The sequence below is a fragment of the Medicago truncatula genome, chromosome 7 (genome assembly GCF_003473485.1).
Source record: "Medicago truncatula cultivar Jemalong A17 chromosome 7, MtrunA17r5.0-ANR, whole genome shotgun sequence".
In the NCBI taxonomy this organism is placed as follows: domain Eukaryota; kingdom Viridiplantae; phylum Streptophyta; class Magnoliopsida; order Fabales; family Fabaceae; genus Medicago; species Medicago truncatula.
The window spans coordinates 48,610,444-48,627,179 of NC_053048.1; the positions used below are offsets into that span (position 1 = coordinate 48,610,444).

Below are 16,736 nucleotides of genomic sequence, written 5' to 3' on the forward strand. Positions count from 1 at the left end.
AAACAATTAGAATGTGTCGTGTATAATGCCACGTGCCTCATTGAGGTCGCGACCTCGATGATCCATGTTTTGGTATGTCTATAGAACCTTCACGTGTTATTCTCAATGAGTGTTGCTTTTCTGCAACTGAATGTTTTCTAAAAACACATAAAAAAGATTAAAAAGTTTAGTGGTAGTTAATTATCGTCGATTTTATAGTTATAAGTCGACGGTAGTAAATTATTGTTGGAGTCATTTTAATATTTTACATGTGTTTTTAAGAAATTTTAGATGTTAAAAAGACAATTTTCATTCTCAATAGACCTTGTTAGATGGCCTCTCTGACGAATAACTAGGCTGGGCTTTTTCAACTCATTTTGGTACACATACTTGCTTATTTATCCATATTAGTCAGAATCTTAGCAAATTTTTTTAAAGGATTTTGTTAACTAGTGCCCCCAACATTGGTTAATATTTCCCTTTTTTAAAGCTTAACCCAATAAAAGTACAATAAAAGACTAAAAACAAAACATTCCAACAGGCTTCTATTTCACATAACTCGGTATAATACAAATCAGTATACACCACATACAATCCAACACATCCGCATATGAACACGAAATCAATTTTAAAAAAAAGAGATGCACAATTGACGAGCATCGTACACCCTAGCTTGATTTTTTAAATTTTAATGGTGCATAGTTATTACTTACATCATGTATTTTAAGGGTGTGTTTGATTTGATAAATAATAAAGGATAGGACAGAACAACTCCAGTTGTCCAGTGTTTCAATTATAAAACTGTTTCAAGAACAGGACAAAAACTGCAATTTTTGTCCCTCGCCAAACCACATCACAACTTTTTGTCTCACGTACAAGTTGTCTAAAATACAAAAATAGCATTTCGTCACCCAAAAATTATATAAAACAGAAAATTATTCAATACCATAAAAATTTGTCTTGTGCTATTATGCGTTATGTTGTGCTGTCCTATCTTGTATTGTTATGTTCCGTACTTACTGTTTTGTAAACCAAACATAATTTAACATTTTATTAATGACAAATAAGCATATTAGAAGATAGGGTGAAACTTTCCTCTTTATTAAAAAAAATATAATTTATTCCTAATAAATAAAATATAATTTATTCCTTTAAAGAAATAGAATTTACTCATGGTTGGTCATACACTGTTGTTTGATTTTTGAAATATATTGTCTTTCCGAAGAGCTTCCTCCGACCCAATTATAAGCAAATTTGATTTTTTATGTTCATTTAATTCATGATTACTCATTAATTGAATTCTAAAAAGTCAAATTTTCTTATAATTAACAACTAAGGAGTACTTCCTATAGACTAGTGAATTATAAAAAAAAGATTAAATTACACTATGAACCCTTTAAGTTTGAGGTTTATAACAAATTGATCATTTAAGTTATTTTTGTTATATATAAGTCCTTTAAGTTTGAGGTTTGTAACATATTGATTTTTTTAGCTATTTTGGTTACACATAAGTAGTTTAAGTTTGTAAACGTTTACGATTTAATCCTTTTGCCACATCATCTTTTTTGTAATAGAAGGACTAAATCGAAAATGTTTACCAACTTTAAGGACTTATGTGTGATCGAAATAACTTAAGGGACAAATCTGTTACAAACCTCAAACTTAAAGGACCTCGAGTGTAATTTATCCTAAAAAGTTAGATTTCAGCCTTTCTCTCAAATATAAGCAAAATATATATATATATATATATATATATATATATATATATATATATATATATATATATATATTCTATTTTTTTTTGTCAAGTAGTCTAATGGCTAGAATTCATCTTTTTAAAGTGCTGGGGTTCGAACCCCGACCTCTGCAAGTAAGAATCCATGTCTCTGCAAACTGAGCTATGCTCACGGGGATATATATATATATATATATATTTTTTTTTTTAATTTCTTTTTGACAAAATATATATTCTAATTTATTTATTTTATTGAGAAACTAATATAAGAATATTTTTCATTCAAATAATAACATTGAATATGATAAATTTTTGAGAAGGAGGAGTGTTATTTGAACAACCAATTTGGTGATAATTTATTTGACAACCATATTTTACAAAGAAAAAAGTAATATTGGCACGGACACCATAACAATAGAGAGATAAAGTAAAAAGTAATGTGAGTATGAGAAATGATATTTGTACAACTTTATCTCTCATACTCACATTATCTTCTTATTCTCTCTCTTCCTTTTTCTCTCTCCATTGTTTTTTATCAATGAATGAAAAGAGAGTACAATAAGGTTGTCCCAAATATCATTACTCTAGATTTTTCCCACTTATAATAAAACCTTTTTTTTTTTTTTTTTTTTTTTTTTTTTAAGGAACTTATAATAAAACCTGTGTGATGAAATTCGATTGATTTTCATATCAATAACATCGCCAAGGTTTAGGGTTAAACAATGGCGAGCGGTAGTAGTAGTAGAAAATCTCGAAGACGAAGAAGATCCGATGATGACTCTGCATCTGACTCCGACTCCGACCACCGCCGGAAAACTAGTCGCCGGTCACGCCGAGATTCAGATGATGATTCAAGTGACGACAACGTTAATAGAACTGGAAGAAAGAAGAAATCTTCCAGAACAATCACAGAAGAGGAAATTTCACAGTATATGGCTAAAAAAGCTCAGAGAAAGGTTCCAACTTCAATCTTCATCGCTTATTTCATAATTTAATTTCATATATTGAATTTCATATGTTAAATTTCATATATTTTTTTGTTCAGGCTACGAAAGTTGCTAAGAAATTGAAGACGAATACAGTATCGGGTTATTCCAATGATTCTAATCCGTTTGGTGATACTAATCTCAATGAAAAGTATTTTTTTTTTCTTCTATGGAAGTTATTTTTATTGCTTGTTAATTGAGTTAAACTTTTGGTAGATACTTTTATTATATAAATGTATTTAAATATATTGCAGATAAATACTGGTCGCCAATATGAAGATATATGTGATTTATAAACCTAAAAAAAAAAAAAATGTTATTTTTAGGTTTGTTTGGCGTAAGAAGATTGAGCGCGATGTTACTCAAGGTGTATCGATTGATTCCTTTTCTGTTAAAGCTGAGAAGAAAAGACAAGTGGAAAGGATGGTATGTATGCATTTTGTTTTGCCGAAGTTTACTTAGTGTTTATGTTTCTCCATATATGGTTAGTGTTCTGAATTTAAGAGTTTCAAATTGAAGCGGAAGCGGCTATATTTTGTTGCTTTTTCTGCTTTAAGCTTTAGCTTAATAGGTGATATTTCATACAAGCATGACATGAGTAGATGGCAACAATAACCCAATTATGTTTGGATTAACTTATTGAACTTATCTATAAGTACTTGTGAGTTGTGACAATGTTTGGGAGAACTTACGTAAACAGTTTATAGACTATAGAAAGCAGTTTGACACTATTTTATCTTGGGTTATAGAAATAGCTTATTCATAAGCGCTTATGCTATCGGCTGCAAAATAAGCTGTTTATCCAAACAGGATCTAGGTCTGTTGTGAAAAAATAGAATTAACACTAGGCCACAGCCCACTCTAGTAATCACACTGCTGGACAATACCCGTTCTTAAAACCTCAGCAACATGTCCCATGTAACTTCAAACAATTGAGAAGCCTGAAATAATAATAGCATAAGTATCGCTTTGAATACCCAGACCATCTATGCAAATGTTTTGACGAATTTCTAATCCCCTCAAGATTTGGCAGTAAAAAGACGGGAGTTAGAGAAGTCATCTTACTTACACAACTCCGGTGGTTGAATTGTTGCACCAAATTTCTAATGTATGCATTTTGTTTTGCCGAAGTTTACTTAGTGTTTATGTTTCTCCATATATGGTTAGTGTTCTGAATTTAAGAGTTTCAAATTGAAGCGGAAGCGGCTATATTTTGTTGCTTTTTCTGCTTTAAGCTTTAGCTTAATAGGTGATATTTCATACAAGCATGGCATGAGTAGATGGCAACAATAACCCAATTATGTTTGGATTAACTTATTGAACTTATCTATAAGTACTTGTGAGTTGTGACAATGTTTGGGAGAACTTACGTAAACAGTTTATAGACTATAGAAAGCAGTTTGACACTATTTTATCTTGGGTTATAGAAATAGCTTATTCATAAGCGCTTATGCTATCGGCTGCAAAATAAGCTGTTTATCCAAACAGGATCTAGGTCTGTTGTGAAAAAATAGAATTAACACTAGGCCACAGCCCACTCTAGTAATCACACTGCTGGACAATACCCGTTCTTAAAACCTCAGCAACATGTCCCATGTAACTTCAAACAATTGAGAAGCCTGAAATAATAATAGCATAAGTATCGCTTTGAATACCCAGACCATCTATGCAAATGTTTTGACGAATTTCTAATCCCCTCAAGATTTGGCAGTAAAAAGACGGGAGTTAGAGAAGTCATCTTACTTACACAACTCTGGTGGTTGAATTGTTGCACCAAATTTCTAATGTATGCATTTTGTTTTGCCGAAGTTTACTTAGTGTTTATGTTTCTCCATATATGGTTAGTGTTCTGAATTTAAGAGTTTCAAATTGAAGCGGAAGCGGCTATATTTTGTTGCTTTTTCTGCTTTAAGCTTTAGCTTAATAGGTGATATTTCATACAAGCATGGCATGAGTAGATGGCAACAATAACCCAATTATGTTTGGATTAACTTATTGAACTTATCTATAAGTACTTGTGAGTTGTGACAATGTTTGGGAGAACTTACGTAAACAGTTTATAGACTATAGAAAGCAGTTTGACACTATTTTATCTTGGGTTATAGAAATAGCTTATTCATAAGCGCTTATGCTATCGGCTGCAAAATAAGCTGTTTATCCAAACAGGATCTAGGTCTGTTGTGAAAAAATAGAATTAACACTAGGCCACAGCCCACTCTAGTAATCACACTGCTGGACAATACCCGTTCTTAAAACCTCAGCAACATGTCCCATGTAACTTCAAACAATTGAGAAGCCTGAAATAATAATAGCATAAGTATCGCTTTGAATACCCAGACCATCTATGCAAATGTTTTGACGAATTTCTAATCCCCTCAAGATTTGGCAGTAAAAAGACGGGAGTTAGAGAAGTCATCTTACTTACACAACTCTGGTGGTTGAATTGTTGCACCAAATTTAAGAGATTGACTTTTTTCCTACATATTTTCCAACAGTAGGAATGTCAACCTTGTCATATAACCTATCATTTAGAACATGCTTCACTTTAACATTCCATGTAAATTTCATGGGGAAGGGTTTGATAAATACATCTCTGCTTTGATTTTACGTTAGGACATGACAATGGTTGGTGGGTAGGAAATAATTTGTACACGAACTTGGTGCCCAATATTATATGAATCTCAGAACCTGTACTACCTTTTGAATGAATTTCAGTACTTTTTCTTGAGAATGTATAGAAAAGTAGTTAAAGAAAACAATAACAATTGAAATGTTTTTCACTTTCTACACTAAAAACAGATTATGGAAACAGTTTTAAGAACAATCGGATGAAAAAAAACAGATTATAAAAACAAGTTTTAAGAACAATCGGATGAAAGATTGACATGAATCACTTTTGTTTTAGGGTTTGAAAACACAACTGTTTCAAAAGTGGTACGCAAACAAACAGGTTTTATTTTCATTTTTTTTTCCTTTCATTTCTGTAGTACGTGGTAGGTGCTTGGTTCTTACTACTCAAGTTCCTATTAATGTAGGCTCTGGTTTTGCCTGGTTTACACAAAATACTATTTTCACCACTCATTTAGGGCCTGCTTGATTTCCTTTTTGAAAACAGTTTTTTAGTTTTTGAAAATTAGAAAAGGATAAAACTTGTTTGATTACTCTTCTGTAATTGATAGTTTTAAAAACTGTTCTCTTCTTCTCTTTTTTAAAACTGAAAAATAGAAACACCAAAAAAGTGTTTTGCTTTTTGATTTTGGTTTTCACTCTAAAAAACACGGAAAACTGTGACAATTTTCATTAATGGCAATTTTGTAAATATAGCAACAAGTTATATAAAAATTGAAGATGACGGAGTCATGCGGAGCTAGTGAGATTGGATTTGGACTACCAAACAGTTTTTCTTTTTAATTTTTTTCTTAAAAATAGTTTTTGAAAACTGATTTTCAGTTAAGTATTTAAAAACTAAAAATCAAAACCAAATCAAACAGGCCCCTAATCTTTTCACTTTCTGAAAATTTTTCTATTTATTTGTTGAGAGCTGTCATTTTCTTAATTATCCAACTTTATCATTTTAAACTGGATAAAATATGACATGCATAAATCAGTGTTATATTATTCTGAATCAGTAAATTGTTTTTACCTTGAACGCTTATTCCGAATTAATTATTAGTATTTGTTTGAAATTCCGCCTTAATTTTGGTCCGCCCCTAGTCGCCTAATTTGCGACCTTTGGTTAGCCTTCATTGCATCCTCCAACACCTTCGTTGTGTTGGCTTTGAGGGGCGGATTTAGTCCCACATCGAATAGATAGTACTCTTGAGAAGAGTTTATAAAGAGGAGGCACTCCTCACCTTACAAACTGGTTTTGTAAGGATGAGCGTATCCTAGATCTATCATTGGGCTTCCCACATCGTCCACACTTCAGGCCCATTGGGCCGGGCTGAAGCGTGAGGGTGTGTGTTGGAAATTCCGCCTTAATTGCAGTCCGCCCCTAGTTGCCTAAATTGCGACCTTTGGTTAGCCTTCATTGCAGCCTCCAACACCCTCATTGTGTTGGCTTTGAGGGGGTGGATTTAGTCCCACATCGGATAGACTCCTCACCTTACAAGCCGGTTTTGTAAGGATGAGTTAGGCCCCAAATTTCAACAGTATTCGTTGTGGATGGTTGGGTTGGGGATCTGGTTTTTTTGAGTCTATTGAAACCATAATTGGGAATATGTAATAATAGTTCAGCTATTCATCAGTCTTATTTAGGTAAGGCTTTGCATGTTTTTTTGTTTTCACGATTTTATTGTCCTGTGATTTGTTGCTATGGCCAGACAACTAAATGTTCTTGCTGCTTACTGTTGCTATGTTCTCAATTACAATACAGGCAGAAATTGAAAAGGTGAAAAAGAGGAGAGAGGAAAGGGCACTTGAGAAAGCACAACATGAAGAAGAAATGGTAAGTCCTCTCATTATTTGTTGTTAGTTAATATGTATCAGTATTATGGGAAATTAGTTATGTTGTGTTAACTGTTATTAGTCTAAGCTTGTTTAGCTGTGCTAGTGGTCGCGTGTTGCTATGTTTTCTACCTAATCTGACATATTAGATTATACAGGAGTCTAAGATTGGTGTCTAGTATCACAGTTTTTCATTCTTGTTAGTTAAATACACTATTATTTCCTTTATCTATTCCCTAAGTTTCAACTGTTATAATTTTAATCTGTTAAGAAAATCTTCTATCTAGCGACGGTAAAATTTTGTTGTTCTTGACATGGCATACCAATTATGTCACGGCTACATACCAGCTCTTGTATTTGTGGGGAAAATTGCAAGGCTACAAAGCAATTATTTTCTTTAACCACAGGTGCTATAATTCAACTTCTCGGTATTTTAAGGCCCAAATAGAATGGCAATGTGCAAGGGTCAAGTCAAGCTTGACAAAGTGTTGGATTAATGGTGTCAAAAACTGTGTTATCTTATTTGTGTTTGACAAATTCTTTCTTCCAGGCATTGTTAGCTAGAGAACGTGCTCGAGCTGAGTTCCAGGACTGGGAAAAAAAGGAAGAGGAGGTACTGTAGTTTGAGTTTGTTTACATATGTTTTTGTTCAGTATAATATTGTCTTTTTGTTGACTTAGACCGTTTAATCTGCAGTTCCATTTTGATCAAAGCAAAGTCAGGTCAGAGATTAGATTGCGTGAAGGGCGTGCCAGGCCAATTGATGTCCTAACCAAGCACCTCAATGGCTCTGATGATTTGGATATAGAAATAAATGAACCATATATGGTCTTCAAGGTTAATATCTAGCTTTTAATTCCGTTTCATTTTATTCTTGGATTCCCAAAGCTGTTTAATTATGCAGCTTCGAACTTCAATATTATTGAACAAGTTAATTAATGATTTGATATATGGTACAGGGTTTGACGGTTAAAGAAATGAGTGAACTTCGTGACGACATCAAAATGCATCTTGATCTTGATAGGGCAACACCAACCCATGTGGAATATTGGGAGGTATCACACTATTTCCCTTGTTTGTGCTCTGCACATGCTATGTAATTAATAAGTTTTACTGTATCTGAAACAACATAATGTAATTTGAACATATTCCTTCTGTCCCTAATTATAAGCACTCTTTTAGAAAAAAGTTTTGTCCCTAAATATAAGCCCTTATACAAATTACTAGATGCATTTATTATTTTTTTTCCTAAACATACCCCTAATTAATACTACTAACTTCTTGAATACTCATAGACTAAAATACTACAAACAAAGGATAATTTAGTTATATTCATACACAAAATACTACAAACAAAGGATAATTTAGTTATATTCACACACAAAATAGACACATTAATTACACTAACAAGTTTTCTTATAAGAGGGCTTATATATAGGGACGGAGGGAGTAAATATTTGAGTTGGATTGGAGACCAAAAGAACTAAATGACTTTCATGATCTCTTCCTTTTATTGTTTTATGCAACACATTTGGCCATTATGGTCGGCACCTTCTTCAAAGCTTAAGATTTATTGGTCACAACTTCATGTAGGCTCTCCTTGTGGTGTGCGATTGGGAGCTAGCTGAATCTCGAAAAAAGGATGCAATTGATCGAGCTAGGGTGCGTGGAGAAGAACCTCCTGCTGAGCTGCTTGCTGAACAAAGGGGTCTGCATTCCAGTGTTGAGCCAGATGTGAAGGACCTTTTACATGGAAAGACACGTACAGAGTTGGAAGCCTTACAGGCTCACATTGAGTCAGAGATGCGTACTGGTACAGCAAAGGTGGTTGAGTACTGGGAGGCCATTTTAAAACACCTCCACATATACAAGGCCAAGGTATTCTTCATCACATTATTTTTCTATTATTCTTTTAGATGCCTTTAAATATTTGTTCTAATGCTTTATTAATTTGCTTCAAATATAGGCTTGTTTAAAGGAGATCCATGCTAAAATGTTACGTAAGCATTTGCAACGTCTTGAGCAACCATTGGAGGATGAAGATAAACCGGAGCGTGCTCTTGACATGATACCTGAGGAGGCATATACTGAGGATGAGGAGGATGAGGATGCTAAAGGTATATACTTTTTGTTTCGGTTTAGTTGTTCATGATTTTTTTTATTGGCTCCATCTATGTCTTCATCCTTAAGGAAATGTGCTTGGTATTTCTCTATGGCAGTAGTCCGTTCTGCAGATGAATCGTTTTCACCAGAGCCCGTTAGAGAGAATCAAGAAGCTGAAGATGAGGCTGGATCATTTTCACCACAACTGTTGCATGATGATGAAAATGAGGAAGCTATTGATCCTGAAGAGGACAAAGCTATACTGGTAATCTTTTTAAGCATGATTATTAAATTTAATGGTGATCCTGTACGTTTATTATAAGTATATAAATTATATTTTGGTACATATAGGAGCGGAAACGTATGGCTGTAATGGAAGAGCAGCAAAGACGGATTCAGGAAGCAATGGCATCAAAGCCAGCTCCATCTGAAGATAATTTAGAGTTGAAAGCCTTTAAAGCTATGGGAGCTATGGAGGATGGAGACGCAGTGTTTGGATCTGGAGCTGAAGTGAGCCTTGATTCACAGGTATTGTTTCTTCACCATATATATAATTTTGAATTTTTCTGGATAGAAAATATGCTGTTAGATTGGTTAGCTCATAAAAAATAGGATAGAATGATTCGGAAAAGTTATATGTTGTGGATGGGTATCATATTCACAGAGGAGGGTATTGTGCCAACTGTTCAAATGCCATGTTGCCATTTTCTTCAATTACCTCTTTCCACCTTAAAAGTTGGCACTAGATGCAGCAAATGCACTCTGAATAATTTATTTTGATATTTTAAGGAGAAATAAAAATATTACTTAAATTCTTCTCATCCTTTCAACTTTTAAGTTTTTGACAATTCTCGTAAATATTGGAGCAGGTTTATTGGTGGCATGACAAGTACAGACCAAGGAAGCCAAAGTATTTCAACCGCGTTCACACTGGATATGAGTGGAACAAATATAACCAGACTCACTATGATCATGACAACCCACCTCCAAAGATTGTGCAAGGGTACAAATTTAATATTTTCTATCCCGATCTTGTAGACAAGATAAAAGCCCCAAACTACACTATAGAGAAAGACGGCAGCAATGGGGAGACATGCATTATTAGATTCCATGCAGGACCACCATATGAAGATATAGTAAGTCTATTTTTCTTCCATTGACATAACACTAACTATTAATATTTGCCGTTTAAAAAATCTTATTTCCTTGTGTCTTCCACGACAGGCTTTCCGCATTGTAAACAAAGAATGGGAATACTCTCACAAGAAAGGTTTTAAATGCACATTTGAACGTGGAATTCTGCACGTGTACTTCAATTTCAAACGCCACCGCTACCGCCGATAATTTCATATCAGGCAATGGTTCACTTTCTGTTTAGCTTCTCCTTTTGATTTGAGCGAAGCTGTAACTTGCTTCCATTTTTTATAGTAAAGACGTGTTGACATCAGAGATAGAGATGTCCACAAAATCGACTGTTTGAAATGAGGCCAAGATAAATTCTAAAGGAGCATGGAGTAGTAGTATTGTACTACCCATGATTGTGATTTGATCTAAATCTTATAAATATTTTGATGTAACCACATACTAGTTAATTAGTGCATTCCGTATGGTATTCCTTCCTAGAATATACTCGATAAGAATCTCGAGACGGGTCTCTCCAGCGAGTGATAGACAGGAATTACCTATAGGGATGGCGATAGGGTCTGAATAGAGTACTATAGCATTCATTTTTATGCATCCATTTTATAGAATTATTGCATATTCGTATGGATAATAACAAAAATGGAAATGTTAACGATTGCCCCCTGAGACATTTGTTAAAGAATTACTACCTCTGTTCCTTTTTAATTGTCACATTTTGACATTTTACATAAACCAAGACAATCAATAATTGATCTATTTTTGATGCAATAAGCTATAGTTTTACTATAACGACCTTATTCATTTAATATTTTATTTAATATATTTATTTCTTTGCAATAAATAACTAAGGATAATATTGGTAAAACAACATTTAATGTTACATTGAACTTTGAAAGTGACAGTTAAACAAGAACAAAAATTTTCTGCAAAAGTGACACTTAAAAAGGAACGGAGGGAGTATAAAAGAAAATATTCTTTTGGAAATTGTCCTTTGTACTTTTTGAAAGATGAAAAAGTGTTCTTTGTTAATACGACTTTTCTTTCTACTTTTACTTTGTTAACTAGTGCTTTTGGGGTGCCAGTTAATAAGAAAATTAATTTAATCAATAGAAGATGAAATTGATTAAAGTACATTTGTAATTTAATTGTAATTTTACAAATTAAATATAATGAAGTAAGGTTATATTACACATACTTTTAATCTTTAAAATTTGGAGTAGTTTTATTATTTTATATTGTAATTATAACTATCTTTTTTAAGCAAATATATGGAAGTAAGGTTAAATTACATGAACACAAAATTTAATTAAACTACTAAAAAAAATATATGCATAAGCATGGTACAAGTTGGATACCTGCTATGACGGTTCATATCCAATATAACAAGATGTTCGACCAACATTTAAGTTATATTAGGGTATGACGGTTCATATCCAATATAACAATGATGTTCGACCGACATTTAAGTTATATTAGCTCAGCTATGTACAATGTGATAAAACTATTTTTTTTTTTTAAGTTGGTATCCGATTTAAGAATCGACTAATTGTTTAGTGGTTAGAAATTCACTCTTGAGGTAAATAGGTGGAGAATTTGAAGTTCGAACTTTACCCCTTGTATATATACAATAATTTCCATTGAATGAATAATGGTTCCAGATCCTAAAAAACGGAAATTGCCAAATACTTTATTAAATTGATAGAGAAGAGAGATTGTCCTATATCAAAAGCTACAAAGTGTTTCGCAATCGATTATATTTTCCACATGTTTAATTATGTGATGTTTTCTATGTTTATGTGTTTTAAAATGAAATATATTTTCTTGTATTTTTTATATTGTGTTTTTAAACACTTTTGGAATAAGAATCCACTGAAATTCCGCTATCAACCAAGTGTAATTCATTGATTAAGGGTTGATGTTAATTTGCAACATAAAAAGAAATTTTTTACACTATGACCGACCAAAACTCTTTTGCTACAAATATACAATCTAGTTTGTCAGCTTTAGAAACACTAATTCTACATAAATTGGAGTTAACTAGATTATAAGTTGCTCATGTACACCGGCATTTTAGTGCATCGCTTGGAATAACTTTTTTGTCGTCAAATTTATACTAATGGTGGTGTTCTAAATCTAAATCTAGTCATAACTTAAAAAAGTTCCATAATAGTTATGCATACATGAGAGATATCTATTCACACATATACTTGAGGCCAATAATCCTAAGCGTTTACGAGTCTATAAAGTAAAGATGCTCATCCTGATTCAGATTAAGGGTAAGACTCCTAAAATCTTAACTATAAACAAATATGGTTTTTCTTTTGTGTCACTGCTTGTAACAATAAGTTACTAAAAAATATTAGAATATCAAAATGTTTAGAAGGAGCTTAATTAGTCGAATAGTGTTGCCATTTTGATTGAAAGGTCTTCTAAAAATACTTCTATGAAAGGAGATTGACATTTTTGGAGGAAGCCATCTCATTCAAATCTTCATAGAAAACATTCTTAAAAGGTGATTGTTCTAGAGAGGGTGTTGCTCATTGTTTCAGCAAACATTCCTAGCATTGATTTCTATTTCAGACGTTACTATGATATATGCTTTTATACAAGGATTGTGCATTGGATGAAAAAGATATATGTCACTAAGGGTGACTCACCCTCTATTCTTAATGTTTGTTAAAGTGGGATCTCTTTACTATTTTTCAATTTGAAAAACAATTTCAGAAACCTTTTTGCTTACTTGGACTTTTGAAGATGTTGATAGGGACTTCACTGTAGCAGAAAGATTGAAGACTAGTTGGTGTACATGTTAACATGGTTTTATGTCTAATTGTGCTATCCATCGACCTTTTTGGAATTCTTCTCATTTTGGAGCTTAAACAAAACAACTTATGCAAATAAATAAATTTTTATGTATTATTCATAAGTTTGTCAATGTAGTTTATTAAAAAACCAGATTATGAAGATACAATTTTAGTTTGTGAGAACTTGTGAATTAACTTAAAAGATTATTTATTTGCATAGGCTATTCTTGTATGAGTAGCCTTGAAATATTTGCAATTTGTTCTTCAACTGCAAGATCAAAACAAACCTAGCTACCACCTATCATCTCTACTCGTAAACCTTAGCGAGACAACTCTTCATAGGTCTTAGAATTCTGAGTCCAAAATAAAATTCAGAATGAGTTTGGATACTCTCTATCTTTTTGATATTGTTTTATAGATGATATTAACATTCGCAACTGCAGAGATGAAACTATTTTTTGAGTCAATTATTTCACCATAACATAGCTTTACCATTTTGTTTCTTGATATAATAATACAAGTACCTTCCAACATAACATAAAACATACTTCCTAAATAGAATAAAAAAAATCATTGAAAACACTTTGATTTCCATAAAAACAGATAATTCAATCATCAATAGTCCTGATAAATAACAAGAGATGGCACAACTCACCACATATTTCTATGTTGCTCGGTTATAGCACAAAATAAAATATTTGAAGCAAAATATAAACTTGTTTTGATCAAACCTCATGTGCAAGACTCCACAAATGTGATTTACCATCGTGGTGATATCAAACTCTGACGGTAAATATGTTGATCAAACCCAAGGTCGCTACTCATCAAAGGATAATCTAGCCTACCACTATTTAATTTTAAGTTATATAAGACGAGTTGGGAAGTCAATGTGTTCACTAGAAGAACACCATTTTCAAAAATGAATAACGGCTTAACACAAACATACGCCTCTACAGATTTCCATATGAACTTCTCACGAGGGATGATGACCAATTCAGTCCATCACTACAAAAAAACGCGTGTTTTCCGGCAGCTAAAAAAATGTATGTTCCGGCGGTTTTAGCCGCCACTATACACAATTCTGGCGTTTTAAAAACTACCGAAATTTTGCCTGCCACAATGTTTAAAGCGGCAGTTTTTACGTAGCCGCCATGTTATCCGCCGTTTTATACTTGCTTAAAGTGGCGGTTATTTAATTGTATATAGCGACAGTTTCAAACGCCATTATTTACATAATTGTGACAAAACCAATAGGTGTTTCTGGCATTTTTGACCGCCGTAACATGCAGAAAGTACCGGCGGTTTTAACCGCCAGAAAGTACTCCTGAGACCTATGCATGTAGTCGCATGTCCAACTGCCAGAATTTACTTCTGATATTTACTCATTGAGCTGCCACAATTGACATATAAAATGCCACAATGCTCGAAAAATTAATTGAAATTATTTTAGTTATAATATTATTATTTCATAGGAATATATAATTGTACATTTCTATTTTTTGAACAAAATTAAAGGACAAACAAATTTTAAACATTGTCATTGATATATTTCTAATTCAACTCAAGTGGAGTTTGATACAAATATCCAAAATAAGTCTCAAATATAAACAAGTCTCCAAACATAAAGTTACACAAACCATTGCCACCATCTTTAGCTATTATCAAAATAAGTTTCAAAACATAAAAATGACTAGACAACTAATGTCACTAAAATTAGGACTCTCATGCTCTACGTGCGTTGCTTTCATCTGATGATCTAGTTATGTCATTGGGTGTTGGAGATTCACTTCCTACGTTTGATGTCTGCAAAAAGTATTATAATTGTTAACTCCTATTAAGCAAGATATTATTGCCAATTCAAGAACCTAATCAAAGTAAAAGTTATTATCAAAGTAAAAGCTTGAAAGACAGTATTATCCAAAATCAATTTTTCATAATTGATGAATATAAAGATTGATGATGAAAAACTTAGAGAAATGCATTTAATTGATAAAAAATAAATTAGCAGTATTGATTTCATTAGCCCAATAGCATTCAGATCCATTTTGTAAAATATCATCAAATAATATCAATGTTTCCAAAGCTTAATGTAGCGCCGGTACTACTCCAGAAAGACACATGCACAAAATCATAAATGCATTGAGTAGTTGTGATACCTGTTGTGTATCATTGGGAAATAAGGCAGCAACTAACCCTGGAGGCAGTGAACCACCTTCCTTCGCTTTAATGTAGCCAACAAGTGCTGTCATTTGAGCCTCCAAAGTTGCAAGTTTTTGGTTCACCAATGCAGAACTGCCGCTTGAAGTACTACCACGAAAAGAGCCAAACTCCATACCGCTAAGTCGTGTGGTAGTATGCTTAAAAACAATAGTAGGAACCACTCCCATGCCCATTCCTCGAACACGGCCAGAATGCTCTTTTCCAAATATCTTGCCAACAATATCATTTGGAGAAATTTCAGAATAAGCATCAGGGTTTTCAGCTATATGATTGCAAATTTTCTCCTACAAACCAAATAATAAATAACCAATGAATAACATTCATTTCCTTCAAGTCTAAAACAATGAACATAAATTTAAAATAAATTGGGAGGTAGATTATCAATTTACCCCTATCTTCTGAGCTTCTTTATTCACATACTTCCCATCTGCCCTTTTATGGGTCATATCCCACATTGGACCCCGGCTGACAGGCTTACCAGCCTCAAGAGTCTAGAACAAAAAGTATAATTATGAATCAAATAACTTAATAGTCAACTTAAACAATGAATTAGCTACATATAGTAATAGACAAACATACTAGGATATGTCTTTTTCTCGCGAAAGTCATGGCGCCGCATGTATGATTAAAAATCTGTTTCTTTCATGCATGACTCAACAACTCCATGAAGGAAAATCCAATTCATTCAGAACAGAATAAGCAGCGGATAAAATTTTTCGATTTTCTTTCCTTGGATCATTACGAATTACACATGAATCCGTGATTCGATTCTTACCTCGAAGTGTGAAAGTGCTCCTCCAAAACTCGATGCTAGTCAAGGAATCAAAAGTTTCAGAAAGCTAGGGTTTCTCAAAAACGTACAACCTCAAACTTCAACACTAGGGTTCTATTTATAGAACTCCTTGTGTGCTCTGCAAGTCAGAAACCACTATTGGACTTCATTAAGCCCAATAACGTGTTTAGTAATTCTGCTAACTAATTAGCGTTATTTACTAAACGCACCCTTTATATAAGTCATACTTATATATTTCTCTTTTGACTGTTTTTTGTGTGTGACCCTATAGGTTCTAGTCACGTTGGCAATAATATTAAATCTAATATTTAATATTATAAACAATGAGCGGTATCTAGCAACATATCATTGCTACCCAAGTGACAAGAATGTCAAGTGATATGACGAAGACTTTCCATGATAATACTCATGTGTACAATTACTCCTTTGTCTCTATATCTTTATTGATCCCAAGATATAGATATTGTCACCCTTGTATAGATCAATGTTTATATTTCTTGATTTCGAAATATACTGAATAACGAATA

The 16,736-nt window shown here is 33.0% G+C and overlaps 2 protein-coding genes across 3 annotated transcripts; one reads left to right on the top strand and one right to left on the bottom strand.

The window, feature by feature from the left end:
- Window positions 1-2,375: 2,375 nt before the first annotated feature.
- Window positions 2,376-11,016, top strand: LOC11429905 (cactin). 2 transcript variants are annotated; one of them, XM_013594585.3, is made up of 13 exons: window positions 2,376-2,670; window positions 2,760-2,851; window positions 3,027-3,126; window positions 7,076-7,147; window positions 7,697-7,759; window positions 7,843-7,983; window positions 8,106-8,201; window positions 8,740-9,024; window positions 9,113-9,263; window positions 9,369-9,514; window positions 9,601-9,777; window positions 10,119-10,385; window positions 10,474-11,016. In XM_013594585.3, the coding sequence occupies exons 1-13, from the start codon at window positions 2,437-2,439 to the stop codon at window positions 10,591-10,593; spliced, it is 1,944 nt and encodes a 647-aa protein (XP_013450039.2). In that variant the 5' UTR covers window positions 2,376-2,436; the 3' UTR covers window positions 10,594-11,016. The 2 variants fall into 2 exon arrangements, with proteins under 2 accessions (XP_013450039.2, XP_003625731.3); XM_003625683.4 differs by having other exon boundaries at window positions 2,378-2,670; window positions 9,366-9,514.
- Window positions 11,017-14,705: 3,689 nt separating this feature from the next.
- On the bottom strand, window positions 14,706-16,069 carry LOC112416314 (uncharacterized). The gene is made up of 4 exons (XM_024769712.2): window positions 15,996-16,069; window positions 15,806-15,907; window positions 15,353-15,700; window positions 14,706-14,999 (listed from the first exon to the last, which is right to left on the bottom strand). The coding sequence occupies exons 1-4, from the start codon at window positions 16,023-16,025 to the stop codon at window positions 14,919-14,921; spliced, it is 561 nt and encodes a 186-aa protein (XP_024625480.2). The 5' UTR covers window positions 16,026-16,069; the 3' UTR covers window positions 14,706-14,918.
- Between the last annotated feature and the right edge of the window lie 667 nt (window positions 16,070-16,736).